The sequence below is a fragment of the Bos indicus genome, chromosome 13, assembly GCF_029378745.1.
Source record: "Bos indicus isolate NIAB-ARS_2022 breed Sahiwal x Tharparkar chromosome 13, NIAB-ARS_B.indTharparkar_mat_pri_1.0, whole genome shotgun sequence".
NCBI classification, from domain to species: Eukaryota; Metazoa; Chordata; class Mammalia; order Artiodactyla; family Bovidae; genus Bos; species Bos indicus.
In genome coordinates this window covers 57,245,510-57,261,170 of record NC_091772.1, presented here as the reverse complement: position 1 = coordinate 57,261,170, position 15,661 = coordinate 57,245,510, and the positions used below count along the sequence as shown (strand labels likewise).

Here is a 15,661-nt window from a genome sequence, read left to right as displayed (position 1 = left end):
CTTCTAAATACATTAGTGTTTTCTGTTTCAGACATCATTTGGAAAATTCAAATGGAAATATTGAATTTATCTATATTTTTTCTCTTTCCAGTGTTCTTTCTCCTTCTTGAAGTTCCAAGTGTCCTTGTTTTAGTAGTAGTAATATTATTTTTACAAGAATGGATCACACCATTAATTTATGATGACTTCTTATTTTATGCTATTTTATTTGAAAATTTGTTTGCCACACCACATGCCTTGTGGGATCTTTGTTCCCTGACCAGGTATTGAACTTGGCAGTGAGAGTGTGGAGTCCTTACCACTGTATCACCAGGGAACTCCCCCTCCCTTTATTATTTCCTTTCTATGTAGAGAACTTCCTTTAGCCATTCGTGCTGATGATAAATTCTCTGTGTTTTATTTGAGAATGCCTTCATTTCCCCTTCCTTCTAGAAGGGTCTTTTTGCTGGATATAGAATTTGTGGTTGACAGTTCTTTTCTTTAGGCCCTTGAAAAATGTTGTGCTACTTCCTTCTGACCTCAAGTTTCAGACGGGCTGAAATGCCAGACGGGCTGGCATTAGGATTTGTTTTTCCCCATAGGAAAGTTGTCATTTCTCTTTTACAGCTTTGAGGAAATTTTTCTTTATCTTAAGATTTCAGCAGTTTGGCTGTGATGTGTTTTGGTGAGGATTTCTTTGGTTTATCCTGTTTGAGATTCACTAGTGTCCTGATTCCATGGGTTTATACGTCTTTTGTCAAACTGAAGTTTTCAGCCATATTTCGATGAGTATTGTTTTTCTCCCAGTCCTCTTTCTCGTCTCCTTCCAGAACTCAGATGATATGAACGTTATAGCTTTTGTTAATCTGATAGGTCCCTGAGGCTCTGTTCATTTTTTATTTTTCAGCCTATTTTCTCTCTGTTGTTCAGACTGGGAAACCTCTATCGTTCTATCTTCAAGTTCACGGCTTCTTTTTTTCCCTCCCTTCTGTTCTGCTGTTGAGTGCACCCACTGAATTTTAAAATTTGGGGTTATAGTATTTTTCAGTTCTAAAATGTCCATTTGGTTGTCCTTTTACTTTTGATTTCCTTCCTGAGACTGTTTTTATTTGTTTCAATGCTATTTGTAAGTATTCATGGAGACATTTTTTCATGATGGGCCCTCTAAAATCTTTGTCAGATAATTCCAACACCTCTTGCATCTTGGTATTGGCATTTATGAATTATCTTTCATTACTCAGTTTGACATCTCCCTGATATGAAAAGTGATTTTGATTGAAATTTAGTCACTTGGGTACTACATTATGAGAGTCTGGATGGATTAAACCGTCTGTTTTTACTGGCTTCCTTTGATGCTGCTCTGGAGAAGGAAATGGCAACCCACTCCAGTGTTCTTGCCTAGAGAATCCCAGGAACGGAGGAGCCTGGTGGGCTGCCGTCTTTGGGGTTGCACAGAGTCAGACACAACTGAAGCGACTTAGCAGCAGCAGCAGTTTGATGATGCTCAGCAGGGGGAGAAAATGGAGAGAAGTACAGATTGCCCACTTGGTTTCTGTTGACCCCAAGGATGAGCTCCTCATTACTGCTTCATGGGGTGGTCATTCTGGCTCCCCACTCAGTTATCATGGGTGTCTCCCTGGAAAATTGGATGCCATGTTTTGGCTCCTCACATGGCTTCCACTGACCCCATGGGTATGAATGGCCTTATTGCTACTGAGTGGTGGTGAACATGCTGGTTCTCTTTTGGGTAATGGTATAGTCCTCCTTTGTTTTCCCCTCCAGTTATTATAAGCATTTATTTGTTGGTTGTTTTTGTTTTAACTGATAGCAGACGTGGCATGATGACCTATGCCTCATACATCTTGGCCAGTGACAATAAATGTCTTTTCACATGTCTTTAAAAACTTAATTGCTTTGGTTTTTAATTTTAAAAATTAATAGATAATTTTAAAAGAGTGGTTTAGATTTATAAATGGGCTTCCTTGGTGGCTCAATGGTAAAGAATCCACCTGAAATGCAGGAGCTGTAAGAGACACAGGTTCAATCCCTGGGTTGGGAAGGAAATGGCAACCCATCCAGTGGGTTCTTGCCTGGAAAATTCCATGGACAGGGGAGCCTGGTGGGCTACAGTCCATGGGATCACAGAGAGTCGAACATGAGCACACATGCACCCATAATGACATGTACCCAGTGCTACAGTATTATGCCGGACAGTTTTATTACCCTCAAAATCTTCTGTGCCCCATGTATTCATCCCTTCCTCCCCCCCATCCCCTGGAAACCACAGATCTTCTTACTGTTTTCATAACTTTGCCTTTTCCAGAATTTTATATAGTTGGGATCATACAGTCCAACTATATAGCCTTTTCAGATCGGCTTCTTTTGATTAAAAATATTCATTTATGTGTCTTCATGTTTTTTCATGATTTGATAGCTCCAGTCTTTTGTCATTAAAATTAAATTTTAATTAAAATAATTTCTTTTTAATGTTGAATAACATTCCACTGTCTGGATGCACCATGATTGACTTATTCACCCACCTACTGAAGGGCATCCTGGTTGCTTCTAAGATTTAGAATATTATGGCTTATTTAGAATATTTAGAAAATTATGAATAGAATCAATTGTTGCTTTAAACATGTTTGCAGGCTTTTGAATGAAAATAAGCTTTTGGCTAATTGGGTAATGATATAGTGAAGAAAGTGAAAGTGTCAGTCACTCGGTTGCATTCAACTCTGTTACCCGTGGATTGTAGTCCGACAGACTCCTCTGTCCATGGGATTTCCCAGACAAGCACACTGGAGTGTGTAGCCATTCCCTTTTTCAGGGGATCCTTTCAACCCAGGGATCCAACCTGGGTCTCCCACATTGCAGGCAGATTCTTTACTATCATAGCCACCAGGGAAGCCCAGTGATATAGCATCACCTTTCTTTTTACTTTTTAGAAGTTGTAAAATATGCATAACAAAAAACTGATTATCTCAACCATTTTAAAGTGCAGTTCTGTGCTGCTGAGTACATTCACATTCTTATGCACATAGTTCCCTGTTAAAGTAATGCTAGCCCAGGTGCCCAGGGATTGGGGGAAGCAAGTGGTTGCCTCACACAGCACAGCAGGTGACAGGCACGCAGGATGGACTGACGTTTGGGAAACTTGCAACTAGAATGACAGTCTTGGTACCCACGTTCTTTCTGGAAGTTCTATCTGCTGAAAGTTCCATCTTCATAGTCTTGTCTCTCAGGCCCAGAAGGTGAGTTTTTAAAACCTATTTGCAGCATGCCCACTTTGTCTTTTTGCCCAGGCCCCCTTGTGGGTTGCTCTGAAGAAAGGGGCCTTTGGAAATAGTCACTTTCCTCAGGTTCCTCCCACCTTTCTGTTCATCTCCCCGTGGGGCCACACACAAGCTTAGAGGAACATAGCTTCGGTGAGTGGGAAGCCCACACGTGACAGATGGAGGAAGCGAGGAGTCCAAGAAGCTCTCTGCAGGGTGGACCCTCAGGAGGGCGACGGGGAGGGGGCAGTGCTTGGCAGTGGGTCTAGCTGAGCAGGTGGTCCTCCTAGAGCCTTCCTGGGGCACCTGCTTGATGGCGATAGGATGGCTTCCCACCCCCTTGGTTCAGAGTGAGAATCATCAGCGCAGCCCTTTGTGGTTTTCCTGGGAAAAGTGCCATGTCCCCCCTCCCCAACCTCCGGAAGGTGCTGGTGGGCTTGCTACCTTCCTGGCAGCGATCAGCTGCTACTAAAAGGTGTCAATTTTGCTGTGATCACGCAACAGGCTGCAGAGAGCAAAATAATCATCGTGGCAGGTGTGTCAGAGATGTAGCGCTCTTTTTCTGGAATTTCTATTTTGAAGCCCCACTCCTCCCACCTCAAGGCAGTCAGTTCTGGACTTCTTTTCTCTCTCCCCTGATGATGGGCTTATTTCAGGAGACAGGTGGTGCTCAGCCCCCAGCTCCGCTCACAAGCCAGCCCCCCCTCGCTGAGTCACCCCTTCTCCTGCATTGCCCTGGGTCTGACCCACTTTCCGGGTCACTCCCAACCCCCTCTTGGGTACTATGGGAGTCGTCCTGGGCTGTAGCCCTCTGGGCTGTAGGGTTCTGGGCATGGAACCTTGGGGGCTTCTTCCATCCCTCCCACTGGACTCGTCTCTGCAGCTATTGCTATTGTGGGTCTTATCACCTCCCTCTGGCTTTCCTCCTTCCCACTTCCTCCCAACCCAAGGATGGTCCTCATCAGAGTCCCCTTAGGGTTTAGGCTTTGGAATTTATAAGTCTGTCCTCTGTTTCTGCCATAATAACTCCATTGGAAGCCCTGGCCATTCATCCTTCTCTGCATTTACCACTTAGGAACAAATTGCAGGCAGTCTTGCTGGGCATGAGATTTTCTGGGGCTACAGAGCCCACTGGGTGTGTCTCCTTGGCCAGCTGGCCATGCCAGCCATTGCGCCTTCAGCCCCCAGGGGGTAACATGTTTATATGATCTCTTGTTCCCCAACCTGGTTAGGTGAGCTCTAGGTGCCCTCAGTGAGGACTTGCTTGACGATACACTCTCTCTTTTTTTTTTTTTTTTTTTAAATATTTTTTATTGTGGTAAAAGTCACATAATATAAAACATACTATTTTACTATTTTAACATATTTCACTGTATAGTTCAGTGGCACTAAGTGCATTCACATTGTCATGCAACTCTCACCATCATCCAACTCCTGAATTTTTCACCTTCCCAAACTGAAACTCTGTCCCCATTAAAGACTAACTACCCCTCCCCGCTTGCCTCCTCTCCACCCTCCCCAGCCTGAGGCATCTATCAGTGTACAGTCTAACTCTGTGAATTTGACTATTCTAAGTACCCCGTATAAGTGGAATCAAACAGTGTCTGCATCTAATGTATATTGGAATGTATTTTAAGGTTAACTTAATCTATGGATGACACACTCCTTAAAGCTTCCTTCACCCTGCTTTCCCACTTCCCTGTCAGTATTACTTGAAATCACCTCCTAAACCGAATCCTTATCATGCATGGCCTTCTTTCTTGGGAACTGCACCTGAGACAGCCTCCCTTCCCGGAGGCTCTGAAGGGAGTTGGCTGCGCTGACTGATGGGGAAGAGACAAGGGGTAGGAGGGAAGGTGGGGAGGGGAGGATTCGCTCATTAATAGTTCAAAATATTATGGCGTATCACTGGAAACTCAGATGAACCAAGCACTTCCTCCCTGCCTGATGCCACCCTCGATGTTTTCATACACGTCATTCATCTGATCCTCCCAGTAGCTGTGCCCGAGTGACCTGGGAGCCAGGTGAGCAGAGACAGGAAGGCGGGCCTGATGGTTCTCCTGGGAAGCACCTGGAAATTTCTCAGCTAGTAGGAAGGACACGGCACCTTCAAGGAAGCCTCATCTTCTCTTCACGGCAGTGCTTAGGAATTCTAGTAGCTCCTACCAATCCCTGGGGATTTCTGTCTTTAAGTCTTTCCTTAAAAAATTACAAGGTCTCAAGTCTGTGAGATCTACAATGCAGACAGGTTTATGAGGAACAGAGAATGGGAACGACAGTCTTGGGACGAAAAAGAGAAAAATGATTAATTGTAGCATTTGCCAATTTCTGTGGTATAAATACTTCCACTGAAGCCAATCCCAAGCTATGACTGTGACATGTAGCTATTAAGTTGTGTCCAATTCTTGTGATCCCATGAACTGTAGCCCTCCAGGCTCCTCTCTCCATAGGATTTCCCAGGCAAGAATACTGGAGTGGCTTGCTACTTCCTTCTCCAGAGTATCTTTCCCCTGTGTTGTTGCCACCTTTTGGCTCTTTTGAATTGTGGCTATCAACATTTATGATTTATTTATTTGAATACCTATTTTTAATTCTTTTGGGTATATACGAAGACGTGGAACTTCTGGGTCAGGTAGTAGTTCTGTGTTTAACTTTTTGAAGAGTTGCCAAGCTGTTTTCCACAGTGGTTGCATCATTTTACATTCTCACTAGGGCTAAAATTTTTCCACATCCTCAGCAACATGTTACTTTCATTATTATTATAACAATGTGCTAGTTGACATGAAGTCATATCTCATTGTGATTTTGATTTACATTTTCTAATGACTAGTGATATTGAACATCTTAACATGTGTTTTTGGCCATTTGTGTAACTTCTGGGAAATAGATGGGAAGACAGTGGAAACAGTGTCAGACTTTATTTTTGGGGGCTCCAAAATCACTGCAGATGGTGACTGCAGCCATGAAATTAAAAGACGCTTACTCCTTGGAAGGAAAGTTATGACCAACCTAGATAGCATATTCAAAAGCAGAGACATTACTTTGTCAACAAAGGTCCATCTAGTCAAGGCTATGGTTTTTCCAGTGGTCACGTATGGATGTGAGAGTTGGACTGTGAAGAAAGCTGAGCACCGAAGAATTGATGCTTTTGAACTGTGGTGTTGGAGAAGACTCTTGAGAGTCCCTTGGACTGCAAGGAGATCCAACCAGTCCATTCTAAAGGAGATCAGTCCTGGGTGTTCATTGGAAGGACTGATGCTGAAGCTGAAACTCCAACACTTTGGCTACCTCATGCGAAGAGTTGACTCATTGGAAAAGACTCTGATGCTGGGAGGGATTGGGGGCAGGAGGAGAAGGGGACGACAGAGGATGAGATGGCTGGATGGCATCACCGACCCGATGGACATGAGTTTGGGTAAACTCCAGGAGTTGGTGATGGACAGGGTGGCCTGGTGTGCTGCAATTCATGGGGTTGCAAAGAGTCAGACACGACTGAGCAACTGAACTGAACTGATATCTTCTTTGGAGAAATGTCTGTTCAAACCCTTTGCTCATTCTTTATCTGAGTTGTCTGTCTTTTTGTTATTGAATTATAAGAGTTCTTTATATATTCTGGATTTATCCTGCATATGATTTGCAAATATTTTCTCCCATTCTGTGAGTTTTCTTTTCACTTTCTTGATAGTGTCCTTTGATGTACAAAAGCTTTTAATTTTGAAAGAATTCAATTTATCCTTTTATTTTAATTGCTTGTACTTTTTGTGTCATAACTAACAGCCCATTGTCAAATCCAAGGTCATGAAGATTTATTCTGATGTTTTCTTCTAACAGTTTCATAGTTTTAGTTTTTACATTTAGGCTTTAGATCAATTTCAAGTCAATTTTTGTATGTAGCCTGAGGTAGGGATTCAATTTCATTCTCTTGCATGTGAATATCCAGTTGTAGTAACTTTGCTTTTAACATGCTTTATTGAATTGCAGATTTATATAATTTAACTTTTAATTGTGGGCACATTTGGACTTCCCTGGTGGCTCAGATGGTAAAGAATCTGCCTGCAAGCAGGAGACTTAGGTTTGATCCCTGGGTCGGGAAGATCCCCTGGAGAAGGAAATGGCTACCCACTCCAATATTCTCACCTGAAGAATTCTATGGACAGAGGAGCCTGGTGCGCTATAATCCATGGGATAGCAAAGAGTCAGACATGACTGAGCATGCACACACACACAAATAATGCATAATTTTCTAGTGTAAGCAAGACCAATGCAAGAATTGAGACATAGATACATGCTAAAGAATTATTAATTGTTTCTCTGAAATTCAAATTTAACTGGGAGTTTTGTATTTTCATTTGTTCAGTCTAGTAAGCATCCCTTCAGATCAGTTTTCTTCCCTGTTGTCCTTATCCAACAGCAGAAACTCAGCACTCCAGAGTGGAAGATGCTGATTCTCTGCCCACTCTACAGATCTAAAAACCGAGGCCCAAATGAAGAAAGGGACTTGCCCCAAGGCATGGGGTCACTGTGGACTTTGAGGCCCTTAATGAGCTGCACGACTTTCTTTTGTCACGAAGTCAGCACATGTTCTGAGTGTCCCCTCTGCACAGGGCACTGTGCTGGGTAGGGGGATGTCACTGACAAGCCCACCATGTACCTGTGTGCAGGGCAAGAATCAAGAGTTCTCTTTGGAAAATTAAATAAAAGACAGGATTCAGACAGACCTGGGTCTGAACCCTGCTCTATCATGTTTCAGCTTCACGACAAGTCACTTCCACTTGCTGAGCTTCAGTTTCCCCCCTGTTTTTTACAAGAGCATAAGGGCATTTTTTTGCGGGGTGGGGGGGAATTGTTGTGGCTTCAGTAGAGGTGATGAAATGCTCAGTGGGGGCAGGCAAGTGTGTACTGTACAGTGAGAGAAGAGAGGTACCCACAGTAAAGTCCGGTTGTTGCTCACAGGTTTCCCAGCACCCCAGGCCACCCAGATGATGTGGGATGGATGTGCCAGAACTCGCCTGTCCTACCTCGCCTGCCAGGGACCAGCCGGCACCTGCTTCTGGCCCCCCAGGGGCCCCGGGTGGGCAGGCATCGCCTCACTTGACCCTGGGCCCCGTCATCCTGTCTCGGGAGCAGGGCCTGGCCCCCACCGTGTTCCTGAAGGCCCTGCCCATCCCGCTGTACCACACAGTGCCTCCGGGAGGGCTCCAGCCACGTGCTCCCCTCGTGACAGGCAGTCTGGACGGGGGCAGCCTGCCCTTCGTTCTCGGCCCCCTGCTGCAGCCTGAAGGGCTTGGTCCCACCCGAGCAGGGAAGCCGGTGGCCCCGGGGCTCACAGTGAACATCGTGGGTGCTCTGCCCATCCTGTCACCGGGCCTGGGGCCCGCTCTGGGCAGCCCAGGCAAGGTGCGCAACGCTGGCAGGTACCTGTGCCCACACTGCGGCCGGGACTGCCTGAAGCCCAGCGTTCTGGAGAAGCACATTCGGTCCCACACAGGGGAGCGGCCCTTCCCCTGCGCCACCTGCGGCATTGCCTTTAAGACCCAGAGCAACTTATATAAGCACAGACGGACCCAGACACACCTCAACAACTCCAGACTCTCTTCGGAGTCTGACGGTGGAGGGAGCAGCCTCCTAGAGGAAGGTGAAAAGGCTGCTGAGCCCACGGGGGCCGACCGGGCGCTATCACAAAGACCCCTTTCTCCCGGCACCCACGCCGCTGGGCACTGCCCAGTGCCCACCGTGCATGTGTCCCTGGTTGCCAAGAACCTGGATTCGAAGTTGGACGCTGTTCCCTGTCGGGGGTCCACGTTTGATATCAAGGAGGCCCCTGTAGACTCTGCTCCCGGGCTCCCGCTGGCCAGCCCGCAGTCGAGGTGGAAGCTGCCAGAGCCTCGGTCCCCGACGGCCAGTAGGCCGAGCTCAGCGCTGCAGCAACAGCAGGTGGAGAAGCCTGGAGACTCCAAGCCCTCGGAGGGCCGGCTGCGGAAGTGCGAGAGCACCGACTCGGGCTACCTGTCCCGTTCGGACAGCGCGGAGCAGCCGCCGGCCGCCGGCAGCCCCCTGCACAGCCTGTCGGAGCACAGCGCCGAGTCCGAGGGCGAGGGCGGCCCCGGGCCCGGGCGCGCGGAGCGGGTGGCTGGTCTGGAGCTGGAGAAGAGGCGGCTGGAGGAACGCATCGCCAGGCTCATCTCGCACAACCAGGCTGTGGTGGACGACCCCCAGCTGGCACACGTGCGGCCCCGCAAGACGGTCCTGTCCAAGCAGGGTAGCATTGACCTGCCCATGCCTTATACCTACAAGGACTCCTTCCACTTCGATCTGCGGCCGCCGGGACCCGGGAGGCTGCCGGCCGCCCTGCGTGCCGCGCGCTCCACCTGCACGCCCCAGGACAGGGCACGCCCCCTCTTCTTCCACTCGGTCCCCACGCAGCTCTCCACTGGCACCGATTGCGTGCCAGTCACCAGGAGCAACTCACTGCCCTTCGTCGAGGGCACCGGGACGTGGCCGGAGCCGCCGGAACCCCGGGACTCCTGGCCCCAGAAGCAGAAACCTCTGAGCCCCAGGCCCACCCCCGCCCGCCTAGCTGATGCCCCCGGCGGGCACCCTCGGGCTCTAGTCAGACAGGCGGCGGTGGAGGACCTGCCGTGTCCCCTGACCGCAGATGCCCTGGCCCCCGCGGAGGACCCAGAGGGAAAGAGACCAGCTGCTGAGGAGGGGTCTGCCAGCAAGGGCCAGGCAGCTGCTAAGAAACGCGGCCAGAGGAAACTGAAGATGTTCTCACAGGAGAAGTGGCAAGTGTATGGGAAGGACACGTTCAAGAGCATCTACCAGAGAGCGAAAGCCAGTCACCGTGGAGGCAGGAAGGCTACCGAGGTGACAGTGGGCGGTGGGGCAGCGCTGGAGCGTCCTCTCCAGCAAGAGGCCTCAGGTGGTGGGGACACTGTTGTGGGGGCCAAGCCAGGGCCGTGGGCAAGTCCACCAGTCCTGGCAGGCCTCTTGGTGACTGAGCCCCATAAGCAGAGGGAGACAGTGGCTGGAACAGGAGGCCCTGACCAGCTGGGCTCTAACAGGGCCGTCTCACCCCCAACCCTCAGCAGTGGAGAAGCCCTCTGTTTGGACAGCAAGAGCCCTCTGCTTCCTCCACATGAGGGCCCGGAGCTGGAGTGTCAGCAGTTCCCAGCATCTGGTCCCCCCAAAGGGGGTGACCTAGAGGCTCCCAGGCCAGACTCCAAGCTGGAAGGTGGCACCTGCGGTGGTGAGGGCACCAAGGAAACCTGTCAGCAGGCCCATGTGGTCCCGAGAGGGCCTGGTGGGAGCTCAGGAGAGCCCAAGGCCCTGGAGGACAAGCTCCCCTCAGAGAGGAAGAAGCTGAAGGTGGAGGAGCTAAGCTGCCAGGAGCTCCTGGGAGCAGGAGGAGAGATTCCTGGTGGCCCCATGCAGACTGCCTCACCACCACCTCAGAACCAGGACACTGACCCTGGGGAAAAGCCAGGGGGGCTGCCTGGAAGTGGCAACTCCACAGAGAGTGTCATATCTGGGGCCCTGAGGTGGGAGGGTCCTCAAGACACGGAGCCTCCACCACGTCCCCCTGGGTGTCCCTCCCAACTGGCCTCCCACCCTCCGGCTCCTCACACCCTCACTGACTCGGTGGACATGGTCTTTCCTCCCCAGTACCTCCTCAGGTTTCCCCAGAGAGACACCCGCCCCCTGTCACCTCTCCCCCAGAAGCTGGACCAAGGCCAGGACTCTATCTGCAAGAGAAGGGGGCCTGAGGTACAGACATCCTTTGCCGAGTCAGGGCAGGGGGCCCTCCTGCCTCCCTGTCCTATCTCAGGCCAGGCCCCAGCTGGAGAAGACAGCTGCTGGAAATACCCCAGCTGGTCCAGGTCATGTGACCAGAGAAAGGGGCTACAGAGAGAGGAGAGGGGCGGCTTGAATGCTGGTATACCAATAGCCAGGGCCCTCAAGGGGTCAGCCTCCTTCTTGCCTGCCTCAATGTGTGAATCCTGGAGGAGTGGGACCCATGACACCCAAGAAATCTCCAGGAGCAACACTGTGGCGAGGGCCGGGCCCTCTGGGGGTGTCCTCAATTCCTGGGAACCCACTGGAGAGCTGGGGGCACCTTCTGAGAGTGCTACTCAAGCCCCTTCTTCAGGGTCTCTAGCCTGCTGCTCCCACCAGGCTGGCTCCTCTCTCTCGGCCAGCATGGCCCCCCACTGGCCTGAGTTGGCCTTGCGCACCAATGCAGAACCTGCCAGGAGCTGCGGGGTCCAGGGCTCTTTTCCATCGCTGAGGGCCGAGCCCCGGCTCACGTGGTGTTGCCTGAGCCGCAGCCTCCCCCTGCCAATGGAGCAGAAGGAGAAGGATGCTTCTGTGTACCTGGGCTTACATTTGCCTGGAGGTGGCCTCCAGGGTGAGGGTCCGGACGCCTGGCTGGTGAGCAAAACAGTGTCTGGAGCATGGACCAGGATACGCCCTGGAGATGGAGGGCAGATGCAGATGTCGAAGGTAATACCAGCTTTGCCCCAGGGCCCTGGGAGCCGAGGGAGGAAGTTTGGCAGGCAGGACTTGTGATAATGGAGAGAAAGTGTGAGGCCGTCTGGTATAGCCTCTGCTGTCCTGTAGAATGTCTTCTCAGCCCACTTCCAAGGGAGTGAATAGAGGCCCCAAGAGTAAAATAAAATGAAAGAAAATCATGAAAAAAAGAAGTTTCAAAGGAAAGTATAACTGTACCTACCACTCTGGGTGAGATCTTTTTCATAACAGGACATAAACTTTGACTAGGAGCTTCCTGGTAGCAGAGGCAAAAAGTAAAAATGAAATGCTGCTCAGGGGAGCTCCCTGGGTAGTCAACAATTATAAATCAGAAACCCTTACTGAGAGACAGACACCAGGAAAAAACTCTTCAAAAGAGAGCATTATCATTCCAGGGATTCCAGAAAAATAGTTGCTATAATCAGATTCGACTGATTCCTGAGTTTCCTGGGAGCAGTGGCAGAAAGGTTAAGGAGCTGAGTGCTCTAGAGGGTTGATTAATCCTTGGTGATTAAAAAGGCTTAGAGTCCCACCATTAGAGGGACCCCATGCACCTGGATTGTATCATCAAGGATCCTGTCCCACCCTGGGATGTCTTGGGCCAGCGTGACTGAAGAGGGTCCTGTAGCCTCTGTTCTAATTTAATCGTGTGGAACAACAGGGCCTGGGTCCCTGTAAGCAGAGCTTACAGGCTGCTCTCCCTGGTAGTACTGTCTTCATCCCAAGAGTGGTGGATTAGGAAAGATTGTGTTGGGCCTGAGAAAGGCGGAATCTAAAACCCAAGTTAGCCTCCTTCCTCCAAAAGGCAATCAGTTACTGGGAGTGGATTTTGCTGAAGGAGGGCAAGGAGACAGCCATGGTATCACCAAAGGTCAGGGCTTTCCTCTGTGGATCCAGCCCAGGCAGGTTCCAGAAGATTCTGCCCAGGAATGCACAGACCAGTTAGCAAGGCAGTATTTTGATGCCTGATTTCTCCGGGCAGGCGTCCTGTCTGCAGTGGGAGACCCCTCTGTGTTGTTCCCACCACAAGGGCTGTGAGCAATATGACGCCAGTATCACTGGTATTTTCAGCTCTCTGACCCAACAGCCCGAGGGATGCTGTCCCGGGACCGGGTGTCTGAGCCAGAGTGGAAGAAACGACGGTCTCGTAGAAGAGCGAAGATGCCTCGTGGGAGCAGCAGGTGGAAACATCTGAGCACCCACTCTAAAAGGTAGGGCGTGTGGCCTCCTCTGTCACTTCCCCATCTGACGCTGTAACTGCAAACTGCAATTTCAATAAACCTGCAAAGAAAACTTCACCAGGGATTCAAAAGGCATCTCTGTGCCCAGAGAGAAAGGGAGAGAGAGCGAGAAAGAGAAACAGAGAGAGAGAGTCCTGTTTAGGAACTGGGGTCTAGAGTTTCATGGTTGTAAGACTCAAATGTTTCCCCATCAGTCTACTAGCTCTGTGTTTTTCAATGGTGCCCTTTTTAAGGCCAGGCATCCAGCAAATATTTGAAACAACTGAGTGGAAAACACATCCATCCAGTGTAAGTCCTGAAGAGAGAGCGTGTTAATTATTTACAGGTTTTATTGCTTTTTTAATTATGCAAGTGATGCATGTCCTTTGCAGAAAAATTAGAAAATGCACATGAACAAGGAGAAGATAATAAAATATCTTAGTGATCTCACCATTCAGAGACAATCACATTGAGGTGTGTGCCCTTCTAGACTTTTCTCTGTGATCTGAGTGCATATGTAAACTCCCAACTGCAAATGAGGCGGGGGGTAGGGGCAGGTGGATTTTAACACTCCTCTTTTAGCATGTCATTCTGATTGTCTTGCCCCTTTGCTCAAAACCCTTCACATTGCCCACTGTGTGCAAGTTACAAACCAAATTCTTTAATCAGCACCACGACTCAGCTGCTAAACAGCAACGCTGCCCTGCACCCGCGGCAAGGTTTTTCTGTCCCGTTTTCCCACGGTTGTTCCCTTCCCCCTCAGTGTGACTTGTGGTCCCAGTCCTCATCCATTCTCCATTTGACACTCTGAACCCAGATCCCTGAGGCTCTCTTGCACCTCCACACCACACCTCGCCCCCGCAACGATGTCTCCTTCCAGGAATGCTTGGCCTTCTCCTCCTCTTGTAGGTGTTTGATCCAGACCTAGGTGCTCATCAGGAGGCCACGCAAATCCCTAATGCTTGCCTACAACTACTCAGAGTCTCCGTGGCTGGAGATGACAAACCCTCTTTTGAGTCCCCTGCCCTTGTTTTACATGTCTGCCAGGACCACGTTTCCAGAGCTGGCATCACTGAGGGTTTACTGTGTGCCAGGCTCCCCATTTTTCTCACGAGGACACTGTGACCCCCAGAGGGATTGGGCAGCCTCCGCAGGGACCCAGATCTGAACCAGCAAGCCTTCTTCCAGTGCTTGTGTGTGGAACGGCAGCTTGCCCTGGTGTTCCCAGCCCATAACAGACAGGAAAGTCGCATAGGGTTTTCTGTAGATTTTTTGTGATGCTGTGTCAAATTCAGTGGGTCCGAGTGCTATCCAAGAGTCTGTATTTTTTTTTAATTTTTATTTATTTATTTTTGCTAATTCTATTTAAAATTTTTTAAATTGATTTTTTCTTTGTTTTTAATTGAAGGATAATTACAATGCTAATTCTATTAAAATTTTTTTTTAAATTATGAAAATGTAACACATTTACAGGAGACTTGGAAAATGCAGAACAAAGTTACATATAGTTTCATGATATATTATTTTTTTAAGTAGATAAAATTTTTAGTTCGATTTTCAATACCAAACTCTCAAAAATTAATAGAGTAAATATACAGAGAAGTAGAAAGATAGAGTAGACCTGAAAAGCATTATGAACCAATTCAACATAATTGAGATCTATACAATTTTCATACAACAGTAGCATACAAATTCTATTCAAGTTCCTATAGACTGTAAAGTAGGGGACACTGGAACATATCCAGGGACATAAGACCAGATACAAAAATTTCATGATCTAAAAGTATTGAAATCATATAGAGTCTGTTCTCATCACTGTTAAATTATGTTAGTGGTCAATATCAAAACATATTTTGGGATAGGCTACCCACTCCAGTGTTCTGGCCTGGAGAAATCTATAGACTGTATAGTCCATGGGGTCGCAAAGAGTCGGACACGACTGAGTGATTTCACTTCACTTTCACGTATTTTCAAGTGCAATATGACATTTATTGAGAGAGATCTTTGGAGAGTCTGTACTTCTAACATGCTCCTCAGTGATGCTGAGGATGCTGGTCCAGAGAGTGGGCTTGGAGAGCAATGCTACATCACCTTGACCACAGCCCAGGAGCACTGGTGTGTGGCTTTGCTCCCACATATCAAGCTACACACTACACTACATCTAAGTGACAATAATCACATAAATCTCCAGACCTCAGTCAGGGTCCCAGGAGATGTGAGGAGGGCCACAAGGCTGGGGGTGCCTCGTTTATAGCTTTCTGTTCCCAACACTTGAACTAGACTGGTTGAACACACGTTCATCACGATCACGTCCGCAAAGTCTCTCTAGCCATGGAAGGTAACATATGCACAGGTTCTGGGGATTAGGATAGGGCCATCTCTGCAGGGGTGAGTGGGTATTAATCTGCCTACCACACGCTCTGTCTCCATCTATCCCCTAGATGTGAATGACTATATTATAGGATGTGTGTATCCATTTATATATCCATCTACCCACTCACATATGTATGTATGTTTGCATATCTATATCTACCTATCTATCAATATCTATCCATCCATATACCTACCTACCTTGTCTATCTATCTATTGATATCTGTCTGTCCATCCATTCATCCGTCTACCTTGTCTATCTATTTATCTATCTATCCATCCATCCACCT

The 15,661-nt window shown here is 48.6% G+C and overlaps 1 protein-coding gene across 3 annotated transcripts in view; it reads left to right on the top strand.

Moving 5' to 3' along the window:
• ZNF831 (zinc finger protein 831) overlaps window positions 1-15,661 on the top strand; it is a 109,985-nt gene that overhangs the window by 27,741 nt on the left and 66,583 nt on the right. For 2 of the 3 annotated variants that reach the window (XM_070801369.1, XM_070801368.1), the window contains exons 2-3: window positions 8,205-11,753; window positions 12,852-12,991. In XM_070801369.1, the coding sequence (XP_070657470.1) occupies window positions 8,241-11,753; window positions 12,852-12,991 (3,653 nt within the window). In that variant the 5' untranslated portion in view covers window positions 8,205-8,240. The remainder of the gene's footprint in view (window positions 1-8,204; window positions 11,754-12,851; window positions 12,992-15,661) is intronic. The other variant, XM_070801370.1, reaches the window with a different exon arrangement.